Genomic DNA, 21258 nt, shown 5'->3' on the forward strand with positions numbered 1-21258 from the left:
ATATCATACCCTGAGAAAAGACAAGTCATGTTTTTCTGTGATATATGTGATTTCCAGGTTTTCCAGAACCACGGTGCAGTTGCTGTACATTTTTACCAGGATCTGATAATGGTCATCCACTGTTCCCAGGAGGGACAGTTTGTTGTTGGTTCCCTGACACACTTAAACACACAGAGAGAAAGAACAATTCAATCCTTTGTGGGGAAAAAGCATAATAAAACTCAAATTCCAATAGAAGCAAAAATGCTTTTGGTTTCTTTTTGCAATTTGTTTATCCATTAAACCTCCCAACCAAATTATTTGGAATCAGTTTTATTCATTCAATAATACAGTAAGACATGTTGTCAGTAAGATATTCTAAATTCAATTAAAATAATTGTATTCAGCAAAGATGCATTAAATTGATCAAAAGTTGTTTTAACTTTCCATTTATCAAAGAATTCTTTTAAAAAATCTATCAGTTTCCTCAAATATATTAACGTTTTTAATGTTGTTTATGTCTATGTGACGTATTTAATATGATTTAAGTCAACACCATTGCTGAGCATTTTCTCCTTAAAAATGCAGTGAACCAAAGACAGTCTCAAAAACGAGGTTTGAAATCTCCAGTGTTTCGTATGTCGCAAACTACCTTGTAACCAATCACGTCAACATACAGGGCGAGCTTTAGCATATCATTAACTGTGACCGCTCTGAAGCAGAGGAGTCTCAAGTGAAGCCATGCCGGTATATTTGTCTGTTTATATGAAAAATCTGGTACATTTAGCAATATAGTGGGTGAATTATGTATTCTTGAGCAGCAAATCGGCATTTTAAAATGATTACTGAAGGATGATGAACTTTGCCATCAAAGGAATTAATATATTTTAAAAAACATGAAACTTTCAAAAACAGTTATTTTATTTGTAATAATATTTCACAATATTACTGTATTTCTTGTATTATTATTTTTTATCAAATACATGCAGTCTTGGTGAGCATGAAAAGCTTTATTCACAGCGCTTTAACAACAATCGCAGTCTTGAGCCTTCTTGTTTATTTCACATTTGTGGAATTTTAGCGCATTTTGCAATGCAAATTTGTCCCAATTACACAAATTAGATGGAGTGTGTCCGTAGACTGCAATTTGCAGGTCGAACCACAGGTTTTCACTTGAATTCAGGTCTAGGCTCTGGCCAAGCCATTTCCAAAATTTTTATTAAATACAAAGAGCCAGAGCCAATCTGAGGCATGGGCGTCTTTCGCAGCTAATGAACCAATCAGAATTCAGTGTAGGTGGGCTTGGTTTAAGTGCTCTGAGTGGCAATGGAAAGACTCTGCGGTGGGCCAAGATAAAGTGCTACGAGAAATTACTCTTTCTCACACACTCATCTGGGAAAAAATGACTGCTACATTTACTCATTCTGGTCTATATTGCTGCAGAGACACCATTATGAGCTCTGATTCTGAAAAAGGCAGCAATCAAAACAGATAAAACTGTGAGGCGTCAATGATTAATGACCACATTTGTATCAACAACCCCTGTTTTGCACCACAAGATATCCCCAATGAGACCAACATCTCGGCAGTTTCCACTAATAGATGCATCAGACTGTAAAATTGTGAATAATTGCATTACCGCAGAAGTAATAATTAAGTTATTGTGCAACAGAAGACAGATCCAGTCATTTCAAAAGAGACTTCCTAAGACATCACTTGATTAGCTGGAAAGGGTGATGGGAATTCCCACTCATTTAAAAATAAATTAGCATTCAAAACATTAGATAAGACAAATATGACAGAAAAAAATATATACAAAACAATGAATCAACAGTCATCCTTGAATCCTTTCTCTATCTCCTCCTTAATTCTTTCATTACTTCATCCTCGATATTTCTATCACTATACAATTAATTTGGTAATTGCAGTGGTCTTCAACTGTGGTGGTGGGGACTTAAAAATGGGTCGCTAGACTAGTTCACCAAAAAAAAATTCTGTCATCATTTGGGAAATAAAAGAAGATCTATTGAGGGTGAGAAAATGACTAAGGCCCTGTTTACACGAGAACGCTCGCGGGTCAAAACGTAAAAATATTTGATCGGATGTGCCTTTCGTCTACACGGCGACGGCGTTTTTGGGGCTTAAAAACACAAGTGAAACCACCCTCCAGAGTGGAAATCTTAAAAACGCTTCACCATCTCGTTCCAGTCTAAAGGGTAAAAACGGTAAAAACGCAAAAGTCTGCTAGACAGTGAAGGCGTCGCGTACGCGTTTACGTCACAGGTATGCGCCAGTACAGGAAAATAACAAAACATTATCAAACTAATATAGCATTAATTTAATTGACAAAAAAAAAAAAATCGGTCATTTTTGAGCGACACGCGAAGAGCACCGAGGGTTAAGGCAGCAGCTTTACCGTATTAAACATGAAAAACTGTCAGTGTCTCTTTCACTTTCAGTGCTTCACGTTGCCACCTAGCCTAACCTAATTTCACACACTTTTGCGTCACCATATGCACGCAGATTTCCCCCCCATAACGCTCGTCTAAACCCAGAATAAAAAGTGATAATGCAACGCCACTTTTGCATTTTCTCTTCAGATCGTTTCCGTGTAAACATAGCCTAAGAATTAAAATTTCCTTTTTAAGGAAAATTTAAATGAAATTTTCTGTTTAAAAAAATTAATTCTGTAATACTCACCATCTGAACACAAAATAAAGTATTTTGAGAATGTCAGTAACCAGACAGTTGATGTACCCCATTGACTTCCATTGTATGCAAATAAAATACTATGGGGCCCATCAACTGTTTGGTTATTCTTCAAAATATCTTCTTTTATGAAGAAAGAAATTCATACTTGAGGGTGAGTAAATGACTTTCAGAATTTAAATTTGAGCAAACTACAGGGTAAAACAATGTTAAACAATTGTGCAAAGCAAAGTAAAATACCATGTTTCAAATCAAACGGTATGGTACTTTGGTGCAAACTCATCGGTTGTTTGGTAGAAGCTAAAGAAATTTGGCAGAATTGAAAAACAATATATATATATATATATATATATATATATATATATATATATATATATATATATATATATATATATATATATATTAAAACCTGTGAACAAAAAGTGAAATAAAATACAGTTTAGACCATGGCTTCATGATTTGATGGGGGGACTAATTAAAATTGTGATTCAAAATGTGAATAACATATATTATTATTCACATAATTATGTGAAGCTCATGGTGATTTTGAAACGAGATGTTTCATCTCAAGGGGTTATCCTCAACAATAAATTTCAAATATTAATACTTTTCAATGTGGATTTTAAAGACGCTGGGTGCTGTGCTGGGTCACCACATGATGTTCAAGGTCAACTCTGGGTCCTGAACCAAAACCAGTTGAGAACCACTGCACTAGTTAGGCACATATGGTGCAATGTCAGTGGTAGAAAGGCTTGTTGTGTGAGTGGCAATTCAGTTCTTTAATAAGCTTATATAACAGAGAGGCCAAACAACTCAACTAGCCTCAGGTCAAAGTTGTTTCTAGATTTAGGATAAGCTAGACTCCACTTTCAAGATAACGTGTGTTTGAGACAAGGAGACCAGGAGCTGAAGAAAGGAGTCACTTTATAGTCACACAAGTGCAAAAAGCCTCTCCCTATAAACACTGAACGCATGAACTACACAACACATTTACAGAAACCCCTCCTCCAAGTCTTCTTAGCAAAACTAGTATTGTATCGTGAGATGAGGTGTTGACATGTGGCAGATTTATCACGGAGGACACTCGCTATTGTTGGGTTGTTGGGTCGCATTCTTTAACGTGTCTGTTCTTGAAGGAAAAGCTAAAACCTGTAAACAACTGAACGACTGAAGTCTCAAATTTCATCTTGCTTAAAAAGGATTTAAAGTGAAAGTTCACCCAAGCATAAAAATTATGTTGTAATTTACTCAACCTCATGTCATTCTTTCTTCTGCAGAACACAGACATTTTGAAGAAATGCTTTTAAACCATACAATGAAAGTCAGTGGGGTCCGAAACAACATTGGAACCCTTTGACTTTCATGGTATGGACATATTTGTTTTCTAAGGGTGCTCCAAAGAGGATTTTTGGGGCCAATCACGATCACAGGATGCAGTATTGGCTGATTTTTTTATCATGTAGCGGTATTTATAGGGATGCTCCGATCAAGATTTCACAGGCATTAATTCATTAAAGGGATGGTTCGGAGTAAAATCAACCTTGGGTCCTTTGCACCAGGACTTCGAGCCAAACACCCCCCCAGAAGCTTTTTTCCCCTTGGTCGAACATTATAAGTTAGAGCTTATTCAGAGATATCAGCCGAATGGCTTAGTGCCGGCGCTAATGGATCCTAATGTTGTATCTTGTAAATTACCCCACTAATAACGGTACCAAACTTCTACAGTAGTACAAATTAGAGCTTAGATTCTCTGCCCGAGCCCGAGCCCGAACTTGACCCGACCGGGCCAAAATAACACTTTCCTGATGGCTTATGCTAACGCTAACCCGGACGTCGAGGTCACTTCTGAGATTTGGGAAAAGCCCGTAAAAGTCCTGTCAGAAAGCGATGCATAAGGATGTAGTGTAACGACGGCCAGTTCCAGGAATGCACTAATATTTTGTTGGTAGTACCAGTTTGCAACAATTATTAGTTAACACCATGTTGTCAACACTTCGGAAAAAATAATAATTCGTTGTTACACTACATCCTTATGCATCGCTTTCTGCCAGGACTTTTACGTGCTTTTACCAAATCACAGAAGTGACCTCGACGTCCATGTTAGCGGTAGCATGAGCCGTCAGGCAATTGTTATTTATATAAACTCATGATGTACTTACAAACTTTACAATGCCTCGTTTTATGAGTACAGAACCTATTTTTACTACTGTAGAAGTTTGGTCCATCCCTTTAATACAGACAGCAAGGATGTTGACAGTAAAGACTTTTGTAATGTTACAAAAGAGCGAAAGGCCAGTAGTTCTGAAGAACAGAAGAGGGCTTCTGTTATAAGAAACAGCTCAGTAGGAAAAACTGAGTGAGACAACAGGTTCCCTGTGCTCTGCTATACACTCATCGCAATGAAACTCATCGTTTCATAGCGCAGAGTAAAGCCATCAACCCATCGCCTACACACCGGACAAGATAAATTCATAAACAGTGTCTTTAACAGTGTTATCTAGGATGGCCGATATGGAGTTACTCATTTCCTGCGTCAGGCCCAGGCAGAATGAAGGCCTTCTAGAGACGATGGCTTTGGTTGGTTTCACTGGATGTTGCATAAAACACATGACTCTATGGGACAGGATGTTTTCCATGAACATAGATGACACTGTATCATGTGATGAAGAAATGATGAGCACAGGTAACGTCACTTGTTTCGTTGTTAAAGATTGAGTTAGCTCACTTCCTTCTCGCAATCCTTCTGGCCCAGTGCCATAATAAGGTGAGGCTTTACCTAGGCTTGCTCAACTTCAGTCGGTCGATAGTGTTCCTCTCTGCATATGACGTAACTGTTTGAGTGTTACTTTTTGCCCCTGGCTGTAGGTGTGCTGGACGTCATTCATATTGTGTGTTAAGTGTTCCCATGCATCCGCACTACAGGGTTAACACCAAGAAGAACCTTAGTCATGTACAATTTGTTGCAATATACGGAAGAAAATGTAATTTACTGTATGCTCACACATTATAAATGATCTTTCTTGAAGAGCGTGTTTTGTTTCTTTTGCATGTTACTACAAAATTCTTCAGAAAAGGCTTTTGAAAATGTTTGGGTGGTTAGCATGACACAATTTCTGCTTAAAAATGGCAGCTGTCATCTGAGATTATATCCCCCTTCCTCAATGACAGAGCAAAAATATAGAGAAATCGCATAGGTACTATACGTTTGGTTAGTATGAATGAAATTCGAACGCATACTACTGTATATCCGCCATGTTGTTATTGTCATGTGACCTACTAATAGTGACCTAGAACAGTAAAGTGTCAATCAGATGTACACTTCAGAATCTCGCCGGAAGTAGGTGGCATGAAATAAAAGCTGCGATAGTCTTTTCTTTCCTGTTGTGAGGTATATTGGAATAAACAGCTTCTTTAACAAGAAAAAAGGTTGGGCGGGACTTGATTTTGTTCATGGGAAATTGATTGGATGGTTGTGGTTTGCTATTGGTCGATCTTATGTGAGTGACAGGTTGCCCCGCCCTCATGCCAGTAAACACATCATCAAAGAAGAGAAGAGATGAGCCGCAAGAGGGAGGGGAAGTTATTTTGATTCAAGATTACATGAGAAATTTTGTTGTTGTTGTTTTTGTTGACGGGATAAATGATAAATAATTTATAATCAATACTGCAATATTCCATAAAAGACAATAATTGACGATTGTGACTTTAAATTTGCACCAAACTACTGAATGCATCTTTAAGAGACAATAATAATTTGTACTAAAATCATTTCTAAATGGAGCAGATCATTTTCCGTTAGTGTCATTACCTGGAATGGCATTAGCTGTTCAAGTCATGTAATTGAGTTACATGAAAATAAATCCACTGTTATGAGGAAACAGTAATGTTCGATGATTTCTAATGTAATTATATAAGTCATTATTTATTCTTTGGAAGCATCTGTAACATTAAATTAAAACGGTGTCTTTTATTCAGAGAACACACTGGCCTTTTTTATTTAACTGAACATACATACAGTCGATATAAGTAGTTTTTTTCTTGCACGAATAAAGACAAATGCTTTTGTAAAGTAATTTTGAAGTCACTGAATCATCCTTCTTGGATCTAGAGCTCAAGGCTTTAGATTTCAAGAGCAGTTTAAACCTCTCAGGACCACTTCCAGTTTTAATGAGGAAAATAAAGCATTTCCTCAGGTCTTCCTGTGCATCAAGCCCACGCTTCCCTCTCCTGCTAGGACAGAATTGTTTGAGGCGGAGGAGAGGAGGTGTATTCCGCTACATATGGCGCAATGTAAACAAAGATAGCATCAAAACACAATGAAAGATTCTCAGGGTGTAGATGACAATGATGTATTCTGTGTCTTTGAAGCTAAATTCTGGATTACCATCTGGGAGTGGATCCAATGAGTGGGACATAGACTCAAAACTGTGGAGATGTGGGGGTGTTCCAGATCAGGGACTTGAAGAACACACAGGAAGAAGATGGAACAAACAGAGACATACTCACACACTCAAAAAACCAACACCACTACCATTTGAAAAAAAAGTGGATGGCAATAAAGCAGAGAAACCACAAAAATGGCCCTTCTGACATTTCAGGAAGTTCCTTGTATGGGGTCGGTCATTGCATTACTCCAAACCCAGATGCTGTAGTGGCCTCTGGGGAGGGCTGAGGGAGCAAGAAAGAGGGATGGAAAGTGCGGAATTGAGAGAACTAGGAAGAAAGACACGTGTTTGAACCGAGCCAGATGCAAAACACCCACAGAAGAGCCTTGTATTTTATTTCACAGAGTGTACTTTAAATGCATTATTGGCTTTACTACCAGAAAGTGATACTCTGTTGATTTCATTTCACTCGCTGTAAAGCTTCCTGTTGCACACGAGTATGTAGGCTTCAGTGTTGGGAGTAACAAACGTAACAATGCTACACTGTAAAATCTAGTTAGACTTACTTAAAAAAAACATGCAAACCGATTGCCTTAAAAAAACGAAGTAAAATGAAATAGGAATGGTATTTTGTTCTAGTTCTAAAAAACAACTGTAGAGAGTACTTGATAATTTACTTTAGATTTACTCTTGATTTAGTATAGCTACCAATGTTGTGTTTGGCATGCTGAATGTTAAAGTCTGTTTGTGACTCAAGCAGGGTCAATTGCAAGATCATTATTTGACATGAGAAATAGACTAGTTATTGATTATCAGCTTTTAAAAGCAACCTATGGTAACACTTTATTTCGATAGTCCACTTTAGACATTCTACTAACTATAAGTAACTTTGTAACTACATGTCAACTGACTGTCATTAGATTATTAATAGACTGTATGCTTAATATCTGCTAACACTTTATTTTGTTGGTCCCCCAACAGACAGAAACTTGGCAACAACATGTCAACTTATTCTCCTAACCCGAACCCTAACACCGAACCCTAACCTAACAGTCTACTGACAGTCTACTACACTACAACTCTAATGAGAGTTAGTTGATATGTAGTTGCAAAGTTACTTAGTTAGTAGAATGTCTAAAGTGGACTATCGAAATAAAGTGTAACCCAACCGATTTATTACTTCCCTTCCTTTAAAACCAAATAACTGTGATTTCTTGTTGCATCGCTGCATCAATAGGAGGAATATTACAATAATATAATTGAAGTTCCCAGTGCCCAACCATAGGGAACACTCATCACCATAGTTCAAACAAAAACATTTTAGCAAAATGTCTCCTTTGGAAAAATACATTTCGCCCCCTCTTTTTCATCTACACAGGAGATAATAATTTAATCTGATGGACACTGTGTTCTTAGATATTGGTTTTGTTTTAGTTGTTTTTAAGAACTGTATGGATAATCAATTTAAGGTCATTCATCTCGCAAAGCATCACACTTTTTTTCTATGAAAACTCCCGAGAGAGACAAATAAGGACCTAAACTGAGGCAAATGTTTATCTCTCTTGGAAAGCGCTCCCTAACAACTCGGTGTACATCTCCAGTTACACTTTGCAAATCTTTGACTTTGTTTATCCTGAGGCCCAGGGCTGGAATGCTGGAGAAAGGGACTTTTGAGCACCTAGTTGTAACATTAGCAAAACATTAGCACGCTAGCATTTCACATTTTCCTTGTGGACTTGTGATCAAGTTGCGGTGAGATCACGTCTGCAGGACTTCATGCAACTATAGGTCATTCCTACTGTAACTTGGTGGCTTTTGGGATTAATCAGTAGAACATTATAACTTGTAGCTGTTAGGAAACGAAATGGCACCAAATTGTCAGAATGACCAAATGAATCTATTGGAAAGCTACAAAACTGGTGAACATTCATCTTATGTTGAACGTGTGAACAAAACATGCCCATTCATGATACTCAGATCCGTTACCCATTGAGTTGATAATGGGATCACTGGTGCTTACACAGTCGTGGGCTTTATTCGTCATTTTTGAAGAACCAAAGGGAGCCAAGAGCTGATTCATTGCAATGGTTGTCTTCTTTCTGTCCACAGATTTGATTTGTGTCTCTTTCTTCTCAAGAAGTAAACACTGGATCTGTGTTTTTATAGTAACAAAGATGCACTGTTCTCATCAGCGTCAAGCTAAGATCACTGACTGACTTACAGCATTATGTACAACCTCTTTTGTTGCTGTGTATATATAGCTGGATATGAGTTGAAACAATGTTCCATCCCAAATCCAGCCAGTTCATTCCAAATGGTGTATGAAACCCAACATTAGTGTTCGCAGGGCCGTGATTATGCCATCAAGTCTGTCATAACCCTAGATCATCAGATGACTAAGCAAAGTTGAGAAGGACATTATATTTTAATACAGCAACCCGCGAGCCAGTGAGGTCAGTAGGGTTTTCAAAACTTCAAAGTGAACTTCCAGAAAATGTGTCATGTCAAGTAAGTGAAGAAAACCGTTTTATGAGTCAAAATCCCTGGCTAGCTTTTGTCCTTTATTTCTTGAGTGTGAGGCAATGCTGGCTAATGAATGTGCTAAAACTTAAGCTTACAAGTTTACTTATTATTCCAACTCTGCACCAGAAAAGAAGAGCACAGTCCTGTTGAGTGCTTAAGTTATTGTGGCATTGTTGGACCTTCAATTGTTTGTGCCATTAAGCAAAATGTGATGTTATTCCAAGCTAACTATAAACCGAGCAACAGTTTCAAACATTTGCTCTGGTTCTACAGTAAATAATCTGAAAATAAAAGATAACCTGATCACAGAAGAAGACTTTTGTTTATATTAATGTTTGCTGCAGCACCCCTTGTGGATACACTGAAAAAGCAACGCATATTAAACATTTTCCAAATGCAACAATAAGTGAAATCGAGCGGAAAAGCATTTACATTTGCATTCACATTGTTGCGTAGAATATTTTTGTGTCCTAATGACCTTAAATGTGCAGTAAGAGATTTCTGAGAAACGCTGTTGATATTTGAAATCACCAAAGCAAACACGACTCTACTCAAAAGGATCCCACCCCTATCTGGATAGCTCCACCTCCCTCCTAATGAGTGTGTCTGCCTTTTACTGCTGATTGGCTATATATTTTTTTTGGTGCTCGGTCCAATCCCCTTTCAACGTTTTTCGGAAATCGCTTACTGCACCTTTAACACTAAGTCATAAGGGTCTTCATGGGTCCACTATGTGTGTGTGTGTGTGTGTGTGTGATGCCGCTTTTCCACTGCATGGTACAGTACGGCATGTTTCGGTATGGCACGCTTTGGTGCTTTTCCACTGCATGGTACGGTACGGCTCGTTTCGGTACGGCTCACTTTGTGGCGCTTTTCCACAGCATGGTACGGTACGGCTCGTTTCGGCTCGCTTTAAATGGTACCACCTCTGTTGAGGTTACAAGCGTACTGTACCGATACTAAAATGTGACGTGAAAACACTGCAGATCACTGATTGGTCAGACAGAATCGTCACTACCAGCGTCATTGTATTTGCGCGAGACACCAAACCCGCTAGATTTAAATAGCCAGTAACAGCCAGCGCTGTAGCACCTTTTTTTAAACTACTTGCTTGACTTGCTTGAAGAAAAAAAGAAAAAAAAAACTTCCAAAAAAGAAGTGGGTGAATCGTGGTCAGTGGACGAAGTGCAGGAGTTCCTCTCGTTGGTTGCCGAGGAGCGGATAAACTATTACGATCAGTCTATAATCCCACCCACTTTGCCGCAGTACTAACTGCAGTGGAATAGCAAACCGAGCTAAAGCGAACCGAGCCGTGCTGAGTCGTACCACGCAGTGGAAAAGCAAAGCGAGCCGAACTGTGTCGAGTCGAACCAAACCGTACTGAGCCGCACTGAGCCGTACCACGCAGTGGAAAAGCGCCATAAGCTGCATAACACGGGTTCGCTCATTCCGGCACAAGTGAAAGTGATGTCGAAGTGTCACTGAACATCATTGCAACGATCATTAATCGTCATTGATCATACAAGGTATATTGGCAATGTTTTTTGGCTGGCCACTTGTGATCGAAAACGCATCATAATGCCATGTGTAAACAGGGTGTCTCGCTCGTTTTCCGGGATACTGTATATAATTTGCGGGCGTCAGGGAGCCGCTATCAATACGCTGTAGACTCCCGACTCATCCGGGAGAGCTCGAAGTCCTCAGCAACTTACACACACATAGGCCTACTTTTTACACTACAATACATTTTAGCATTACAGGAAAGAAGGTTACGCGAGCTGAGAGAAAACGAGTGGGCAAAATGGGCAAAACTGTGGTCACTTTCCCATTTTCCCCTAGCCCTACTCTGCAATAAAAGAGTCTACAACACCATTTGCTGGATAACCCACACATTTCACACATCATTCCAGCCGGAAAGAGGCAGCTGCATTTCGGGAATCCCCCGTTGCCCTGAACCTTTTCCACAAACTACAAACCAGCACACAATGAATCTGAGAGGTGACAGCTAAACACCAACTACAGATGTATCTTTAGGACAAAAACTCTTATCGAGCATATTTATGAACATCAATATGTATGAATATGTTTATTCCGCTGCCCTAACAACCTAGATTTGTGTATGATTGTAACAGATGTTCAGGCACACAGAACAAGATGTGATGTTTTTGATTAGGAGCATGTGAGTTACCGAGGGGACGGAGCTCTGATTTAAAGAGTGAGAGTGCATTGGAGAGCACAGGGATGAGCTTCCTGTGTGCTGCTCCCAACCGTTACTCATCATTCACTCACTGTAGCACTCTGCATTTCACATTACGGCACACGTGGTTTTGTTCGCGCAGATTAAGAATGACTCTCTTCAAGAGACTGACGCAGAAGATGGGCTACTCGCGCTAACCGGAAAGATTCCCGAGGTACACGCTGTGTTTCGCAATGGCAAAAAGTGTATTTTTGGCAAGCCTCTGAACTGTGACCAATCAGGTTTTTTTTTTCCGCTCAGAAATCCAAAGGGGTTTGGATGACACATTAAGGAGTCATGTTTAAAATGCAGATCGTGTGCCAAAAACTGTGATCGACAGGAGATAATCTCAGGAAATATTCTGTGGAAATTAGTAAGACTCAAAGTTGAAATGCCATATATTTCACATATTGCCGTTCCAGTGTTGAATCTCATCTGGAGTTCAGCAATGTCTTTGCAACAGTCATCTTTTCCATTGAAAACAAGGCACTGGCCAAGGCAGAGCTCTCAAAACAATGGCACTATTTGTTTAAAACTACAATCACATCCTCAAGTCAGTTGTTTTAAGCCCACCCCCTCACTGTGAACTCGAAAGGCTCGAGCGGCCTGCCCTGTATCACTCAACTGGGCATAGAAGTTGGCTGGAAATAAACTTTTTTCCAAGATAAATTCTACTTTGAAATGGCCGTACTTTCACTGGTGCAATGAAACATGAGATGATGTGTTGGGAGATGCAGACAATACTGACAGCTTGAGACTGAAGAGCAAGTCACATTGCCAAAAGCTTTGTGGTCTGAAGAACTGTGTGATGAAATCCAAGATCACACACCAATGTCTGGAGACGAATATATGACTTAAAGATATTAATTTGGGAGTTTGTTAAAGGAATGTTCTGGGTTCAATACAAGATATTCAGCATCTGTAGAATGAAGAACACATACAATTTAAACAATTGCGTGTGAAAAATGCGTGTATTTTTGTACATGAGAATTATAAGCACTTGTCAGGAATTGCACATATAAGCTTTTAAACTAGAACACATTTTTTTTTTATGACCAGTATTTATTATATTTATGACTAAGTGTCCAATAACCATGTTTTTTTTTTTTTTACTTACTAATAATCAGTGTTGGGAAAGTTATTACTTACAAATAGGATGTTTATTGAAAGTGATTTATGCTTATTGGTATGGATTAGGCTATTTGAATCAACGAAAGTCAGCAGTAAAGACAATGGTTAATAAAGTGAGATTAAATACGTAAAGTATGTGTTTAATTTAACATATTTAATTATTGCAGGTTTATGAGTTTGCATTTCATTCTTTTCATTCATTTTGAGAAATACTAAATCTGTTTTTGTGCAAGTAAGATGAGTAGATGAGTCACATTAAGTCTAGAACTACAATAAAATGCTGATTTTAAATATTTATAATATTTGATACAATAAATATGTCAAACCTTTTTGTAGCACATCTCACTTTTGGTTTAATTGTTACATATTGTATGCAAAGTTGTGCAATGCCAGTGTTGGGTGCCATTATTCAGAGACCCTCCAAATGGAATCTCACCAATAACAGATGAGGTAAAAACATATATGAAAAAGTTTGAAATATATTTGAAATATGAAAGATACTTTTTTTAAGCCTATATATCAAGTGTAAACCAATTATCGGTCAATTTTTTAAAACTTCAGAATGACTTGCCCCATAAACGTTCATTGGAAGCACATAAATGCACACGTGATTTTCTTGTTTGTTTTTGCAAACTGAGGGATGAGTTCACTTAATTTTCTGCTGTAATTCCACAGATGTTTCATTCAATCCAGAGCACTCCTCCTCTGGTTACTTTAAAACGTCTCCAAGATATCATTTAGACTTGAAAGAGAAAACAAACTGTTTATTATTAGTTACAAAATGTTTTCATTATTTCTATAAATATAATTAATCTCTAATTGAATGTCTAAGTCTGTAGTCACACAACTAAAAATCCGTTGAATAATTGTCCTTGTTTATTTATATGGATGGTTTTCAGCGGCATGAGCGCAGAATGCTCACGTGCCGTAACTGGATTACATCAGCCAGAACAGATGTTCGCCCGGATGCAGATGTGCTGACACTTCCTGGGAAGAATGCAGCGTGTTGCACCAGCATGGACCATGTAACTTGGCTGGATGATTTGTTTTCAGATGTGCTTGAGGTTAGCAAACAGTCAGGTGTGAAATAGCACCTTGCGGGGTTTTACATCAAAGAGAATTACCATTTGTTTTATGCTTTTGCGTTTTTCAGCCGTTGGACACTGGCAAATCTTACTTACGACTGAACCCAATTTGCACCTTGAAAATTCGTCAAGCCTTTCTTCTGAACAAAGGATATTTTATGGAAGTTGTAACTGTGAAGTTTGCAAACAAAATGTAGGGGAGAATTAAAGGGAAATTGTATTAAATTAAATTAAGGGGAAAGTTTAATAAACAAAATTTCATACACAACTAAAAATTATGGGTCAATGCAGTGGTGTCCGAAAGTCTGAGACCACATCTGGTGATTTAAAATTTAGAAGTTGTAGAATTTTCTACATTTTTAAATCGAGAAAACTTAAAATATTTAAAATGCAGAACTATAGATAAATATGTACATTTGTGATATTGAGCTTGTGTATCATTCTCAAACCATGCAGGATAACAAATGTGTGGATTCGTGCAGCTTGTGAATAGAATAGAATAGAATAGAATAGAATAGAATAGAATGGTTAATAACGAATATCACATTAAATGGCAGAACAGAAGCATTATCACTATGGTGTCAGGCCTGACTGCACTTTGGTAAACTGGCTTTACAATCCTAATGCAGCTCAGTGTTCGGCTGGCATTGTAAGAGTGGAAAGCTGTGGAATACGCTCATCGGCTGCCTCAAATTCCTCTCATAGCTTTGGCTAGCCACTACGAAAACAGCCTCTCGCATTCATGACCCCTTGACCCTTTAACCATCATGAATCCTCTAATCGGAAGAGTTATGAGCATACGACTAGATTAGATTAGATTAGATTAGATTAGGCAACGGATAAATATGGTTGTAAAACCAAAACATGTTCTTTAAATGAAAAACTTCAGGGATTCCTTTTCAGAATCAGTCTGATGAGAGAAATGAAACGCATAAAACAATGTCCCTGGACCAGTCAGGGAGTTAATCTGCGCCTGGACCCAGTCCAAGCTTATCTCTAGGGAGATGTTATCAGTGTCCCGAAGAGACTCTACACCTTTCACTAGGAATGATACAGATGAATTGCTTTTGCTGTGACGCATGACACTTCCTTCTGAGCTGTGCAACTATCTCTTTTGAAAGCAGTTTGACAAATGCAGTAAACGTTAAATGCTGATGTTCAATCCACTGTTGTTTTATTTAGAAATGTTCTATAGTCTATGCAGAATATAATGCAATTACGTCAGAAGTAACTGTTATAAAATTACAGAAAAACTAAGAGTAATCCATTACTTTACTTTTTCTAGGGAAAAGTCATTAATAGTTACCGTATTTTCCAGACTATACCTGTAAATCGCTCCGGAGTATAAGTCGCATCAGTCAAAATATGCGTCATGAAGAGGAAAAAACATAAGTCGCACTGGACTATAAGTCGCATTTATTTAGAAATTTATTTCACAAAATCCAAGACCAAGAACAGACATTTAATCTGGAAAGGCAAGTTATTCAGCTACACAATAGCACACAGAACAACAGGCTGAATAGGTGTCCGGTATGTTAGCGTAACACATTACCAGTTATTCAGCTACACGATAGCATAAAGAACATATACCTGGGAGGCTGAATAGGCTAAATTAACATAAGCCAGCGAGTCCAACAAGTTACCGGTAAGCAAGTTCACCAAGCTCCCGCGACCTCATTCCACAACACTGAATACATTGAGTTCTTCCTCTGTGTCGCTTCTGAACAACTCCGCTAACTAGAGCGCCCTCTACCGGCTGTAGACGGTAATGTTTTCTCTTGGTTCATCTCAGTCAGTATGAATTAATTTTGATATATAAGTCGCACCTGACTATAAGTCGCAGGACCAGACAAACTATGAAAAAAAGTGTGACTTATAGTCCGGAAAATATGGTACACTACAATCTTTGGTATATCATTGTTAGCTTAGCAACATGCTAACAATAAAAATTATTGCAATCAATTTTGAGTCGCATCTTCTACGCTTCACATGAGGAGAGTTGGTGTGCCATTGGCACCTTTAAAGATGGCAGTTACGGGTCTCTATTTCAGTTAAGATACTGCAGCTGCCTATGTAGGGAAAAAGACAAGCAAGACAGTTTGAAACAGAGCTCAAGTGAGTGATATTGTTCTTATTTGCCACTCATCCTGCATTCTTTCACAGCATACTTGAACTTCACATGCAGAGTAAACATGACTTAGGAGGAAATGTAGTAAAACTCCTCACCAACAGCATGTCACCTGATGGTTTAGTACAATATGCAACATACAGTGCAATGTAGTAGTGCAATCTCATCTCAACTCTCAGCAAAAGAAATACCTCTTTCTTTTCGTGAAATTTCACAAAATGTGACTTCCATTACCATTGCTTTAGTTTGGAGGCCAACACTGTCAAGAAAAAGGCTTAATATCCCTTTGTCAGGTCTGTTAACAGGTTCTGTCTTGTTTAGCTTGGCTAACACACCTGCAATCGAAATACTATCCAGGCTAGTTTATTGTCAGAAAGGAAATACACAAGGAGGCCTGGACATTCGAACATAACTGAAAATACAGGGCCCATTTTACTTCTGGAAAGGCGAACCGGATCTTTTTCTTGGCAGCTTGCCACTATTCAATTGTTAACCTGCATTATTCTGAACACTCAAGTCTTTGCTTCACTGTGAGACACCTTACTTTTCTAAAGCCAAATCATAAAATACCAAGGAATAGCAGCCAAAAACACCTCCACAGCAAAAATATTTGCTGGGAAAATGTTTGTTTTTAAATAAAGACTGAAAGAGTTGATGATTGTGTAGTTTGTTTATAGCCTACATCTAGATTTTTACTTCTGCCAATTAAAAATTAATCAAAGTTTATCATAAACTTTGATGGTCACAGAGCTTATTTTCTGCAATAATCTAAAAGCCAATGGAAAAACACTATTGGGTTTTTGTCGTGGGAACCAAGGTGAAGTAAATCACAGTGAAGTATCGGACGGAGATCGTTTTATGACCACAGATGTGTCCGTTATCAACATACACTGCCAGTGTGAAATGAAATTAACTCAGTTAATTCAACTAATGATGAAGAATTGCACAAACTCAAATATTTTCATTGCTAGAGCTTCTGAGCAGGACCTTTGCAGGATCGTAATCGCTCCGGGTGTCTCTGTAAAAGACAGAAAATCCACAGAATGATTCAACTTCCTGCTGGAGGAGATCTCATCAACACGGCATTAGGTGACTTACTCTGACTCTCAGCGTGACTCTCATTGCTTAACTCTAAGGTTTGTTCATTTAGTGGATTATTTCGTTTCAAAGGGGTTAGTAAGACAGGATAATAATCTTCCTTTACCGCAGTCTTTACTGTAAAAGGGAGTAATATTGTAAGTGAAGTCATGTGTATACAAAGCATTATGCTGCCAACAATGGCGGTAAACCCTGTTTCAAAGTCAATGCTAAATCGTCGGATAAAGGATCTTTTGTGTTACATGCACATGTCCCCATGGAAACGTCAATGTACTCAGACGTGTTCCTGGCCTCAGTCGTGAGGGCAAATGTTTCTCTTTCCGTTTCCACTATCTGTCTCTTCCTATATGTCTCATATTCTGAATTTGCAGACGCCATAATTATGTGTTGAGGTTACAGGGCAAGTCTTTGTATTAGTGTTCATTTAATTTAGTACATTTTGTGTTCGTCTTGGTACTGTCAAATGTCTTTTTTAGTTTTTATCAGCTTTACTTGACTGATCCTGTTTTTTTTATTTTTTTTATTTTTTGTCAAGTTAGTCTAGTTTTAGTCATTAATAATAAAAAAACATTGTATGCATGGAGCAAAATGGTTAAACTAATAATCACAATTAATTTAGCTCAAAATCTTGAAGATTGAGCATGATTGTTATCAAATTTATACATTTCTTTTCACATTTCATCAGAATTATTGCACTTTTACCTATGAGCACGAAACTCAACCATATTCTCTACATTATGAAAACTGGTAAAACTCAAAAGTTTATCTCCAAAACTAAAAACATTCCAAATTCCTAATAGTAATACCAAACGTTAATGTTTTTGTATTAAAAGATATAAAAGAGGTTGCATACGCACATGTATTCCGCAATCACAATCGCAAACAATATGATCGAGATCTATGCTTGGATTTATTACAGTTTATCACTGAGAGCTGTGCAATTAGCCATTTAAATGAAATCACAATCTCGATTCAAACACCCATGCAATATTATTCGTAAATGACAGCGATTCGGCGATATGTCTATTAAACCCTTTATCCAAGTACAATTGCAGCGAAAATTCATATCTGCGTTTGCGCTGGAGTTGAGCTGCAGTCTTTTTAATCACACAGAATCATAATGTCTGTGTTACAAAATATGCATATTATCTACAGTATAGATCAAAGCAGAGGAAATCACATTTTGATAGTAATTGCAAATAACGATTGTATAAATTACATCGTTGCACCAGTAGGTGCCGACAAGTGACTGTTAGAAAATGTATTTGTCATTGAATCATTTGTTCAAGAGAATCGTTCAAAAATGCCGATTAAGTGTTTATGAGTGAGTCATTAAATCATTCATTCAAACCGATTTTTAAAAAATTATTAATTTAGATTAAATATATTAAATAGACTGCAGCAATTAACATTTTGTCAGGGCCTTTAGTAAATTGCATGATTATTTTGTTTAGTTATCTGTTCAAATTCATGAAAGAATCGTGATCTCTGTTTGAAACAAAAACAAACAAATTGTGATTCTCAATTTATCCAGAATCGTGCCGCTCTTCTGGGAATGTTTGATGGCCGATTTAGTCACAGCAAACAGCGCAAATGACTCGCGAACGACCACAGACTGACTTATTTTGAGCAGAATATCTGAATGAATAGAGATTGCTAAACTCCAACATACATAAACACATGGCAGAAAAAGTTATCATTTTAAGAGAAAAGGCTTTGATTAGGGGATTTAAACTCTTGAAATCTGGCAACCCCAAGCATTGTTAATAAAAATGAAATTAGTCATGGAAAAAAAGGTAATCAACGAACATTTTTCGTCATAGTTTTTTCATTAATGAAATGAACTCTGACAAATGTTGTTTTGCAAATGTTGTCAAATGTTGTTTTGCCACTAAAAATACTTTTAACACAAAAGTAAAAAAAATGCAGCCCTGAAGTGGTACTTCACAAGAATCTCATCTCATGTAATGGTCCTATAATTACATTTGCAGGCTCTAATGTTTCCCCAAACACTATGGCATGCATTGCCTCATTCATTACGCAGAGTTGCTGTTCTGCATGGAGGATATTGGTCAAATTAACCGAAGAATTATCTAAAGGAGAGTGGGACGTCTGGGATCCACTCTGCAAATCAACACTCGCTGCGAGACCTTGCAGACGAGACATGCAGTCTCGCTTTGGCACTACCATAACGCACCTCTAGACCAAACAAACACAGTCTGACTAAAACACACTAGTCCGTGTGATATAAAAGATATCAAGAGATACGGTTTGCAGAAAACCAAGGCTGATCATCAGGCTATCATAACATGAGTCAAAAATGTCCAAGAGCAGAGCATGATGGATATGAAGCAAGACACCAGATCCCAGTGAACTCTAAATGAGCCATACACTTGTTTTTATTGCAATCATACCTGAATTTCTTCAGTTTGAAAAGCATTCACGTGAAAACATGCCTGTGGAGGTTTCCATGTCAGAGCATCCAATATCCCTAATGCACATTTGAAGAGGTTTAGCCAAAAAAATGCCTTCGGCAAAGCGAGCAAATAACACAGCGATCGCAGATATGAATATGTCAACATGAGGATGTGCTGTTAGTTCCGTTGCACTGAACAGTAGAAGACTTCGGTGAATTAAAAGAGAGAGTAGGAAAGAATGAAAGAGAGGAAAGAGTTCAGCTGTTCTCACGAGTCTCAGCGGCAGAGAGCCTAGGGCTGGGAAAACCACATCCAGCATCCGAGATGCGTATTGCTGAAGTGCAGTTTCAGCAAGTTTACTGAGATAGGAGGATGCATTTGATTCAAGAAGAAACATAATTCTTCATGTTTGCCAAGATAAATGACACTTAATTATGCAAAATCCATCTATTTATTTATTAGCTTAGACATTTTTTCCATCGTTAGTTGGAAGTTCATCGATTATAAAGGAATTTTCCATGTTAAATACAAGTCAGCGTTATACAAGCACATTGGTGGAATGCTATCGATTACCGCAAAAAAATGATTTTGACCAATTTTGACACAATTGTAACATTGTGACTCCCACTTTTAAAGCAATGTGTTTGCAATTGAAGTGAATCTAAGTAATTTTCTATAGTAATTAAAATGTCTGCAAATGTTATCAGTAAAGCTTAAAATGTTTGGTAACTCTTTATTTGAAAACGTTAATAAATTATGCATATACACTGTAAAAAAATATATTTTCATTATTTGTTATCACAACTTTTTATCTTTTGTCAAATCAACTTCGATAACTTGTGAAGATAACATACTATTTTGAGTTTCTGTTTATTAAACCATTCTTCTTCATTGCATTAACTCAAATTTTGTATTACAACGAACTCAAAATTAAGGCAACAAGGTAACTTGCTTTTTTAAGTTAAACCAACTTTTTTTTGTTCAGTGTAGTTACAAGTAGATTAACACCAAACCCTGAACCTATAGTAAAGTCCAAATATTACACTGCAATGAAAACATAAATGTATAATTTTAAAGAAGAAAAAAAGTACTTTAAGGGTGTGTTCACACTAGTTGTTCGGTTTTCTTGGTTCTTTTGGTCAGGACCAAAAAAAAAGAAAATTATACATTTAGTGCTTAGTTCGCTTAGCGTTCACACACTGTCATTTTTAAGACTGAATCTAAAGATGCAAACCAAAAAAAACAAACAGCTTTTATTAAGTGGCCTATATTTTGTGACGGTGTATTCGTCCTGTTGTGGTTGGTTTACATGTCTTTGTTCTGTGTTGTGTCATATTTCATCCGACCCGCACCAGAATTGGTTAGAAAGTGGACCGAGACTCTTTTTAGAGGTTTCGATCCACTTGTTTGATGCCACCAGGGTTCAGATGGGCAGCGTTCACACTTATTCAAATGAACCGCACTAACAGAGCAATCGCACCAAAGTTTGTTTTAATCGAACCAAACCTGCCAATTGTAAACACACCCTAAAAGACCTAAAAACAGACTTAAACTCTCCAACACAGTG

The 21258-nt window shown here is 37.7% G+C and overlaps 1 protein-coding gene across 2 annotated transcripts in view; it reads right to left on the reverse strand.

Moving 5' to 3' along the window:
- egfra (epidermal growth factor receptor a (erythroblastic leukemia viral (v-erb-b) oncogene homolog, avian)) overlaps window positions 1-21258 on the reverse strand; it is a 65799-nt gene that overhangs the window by 32669 nt on the left and 11872 nt on the right. For both annotated transcript variants that reach the window (XM_079614297.1, XM_079614296.1), the window contains exon 2: window positions 10-161. In XM_079614297.1, coding sequence (XP_079470423.1) covers window positions 10-161 — 152 coding nt within the window. The remainder of the gene's footprint in view (window positions 1-9; window positions 162-21258) is intronic.

This window comes from Phoxinus phoxinus (assembly GCF_949152265.1).
Source record: "Phoxinus phoxinus genome assembly, chromosome: 5".
NCBI classification, from domain to species: domain Eukaryota; kingdom Metazoa; phylum Chordata; class Actinopteri; order Cypriniformes; family Leuciscidae; genus Phoxinus; species Phoxinus phoxinus.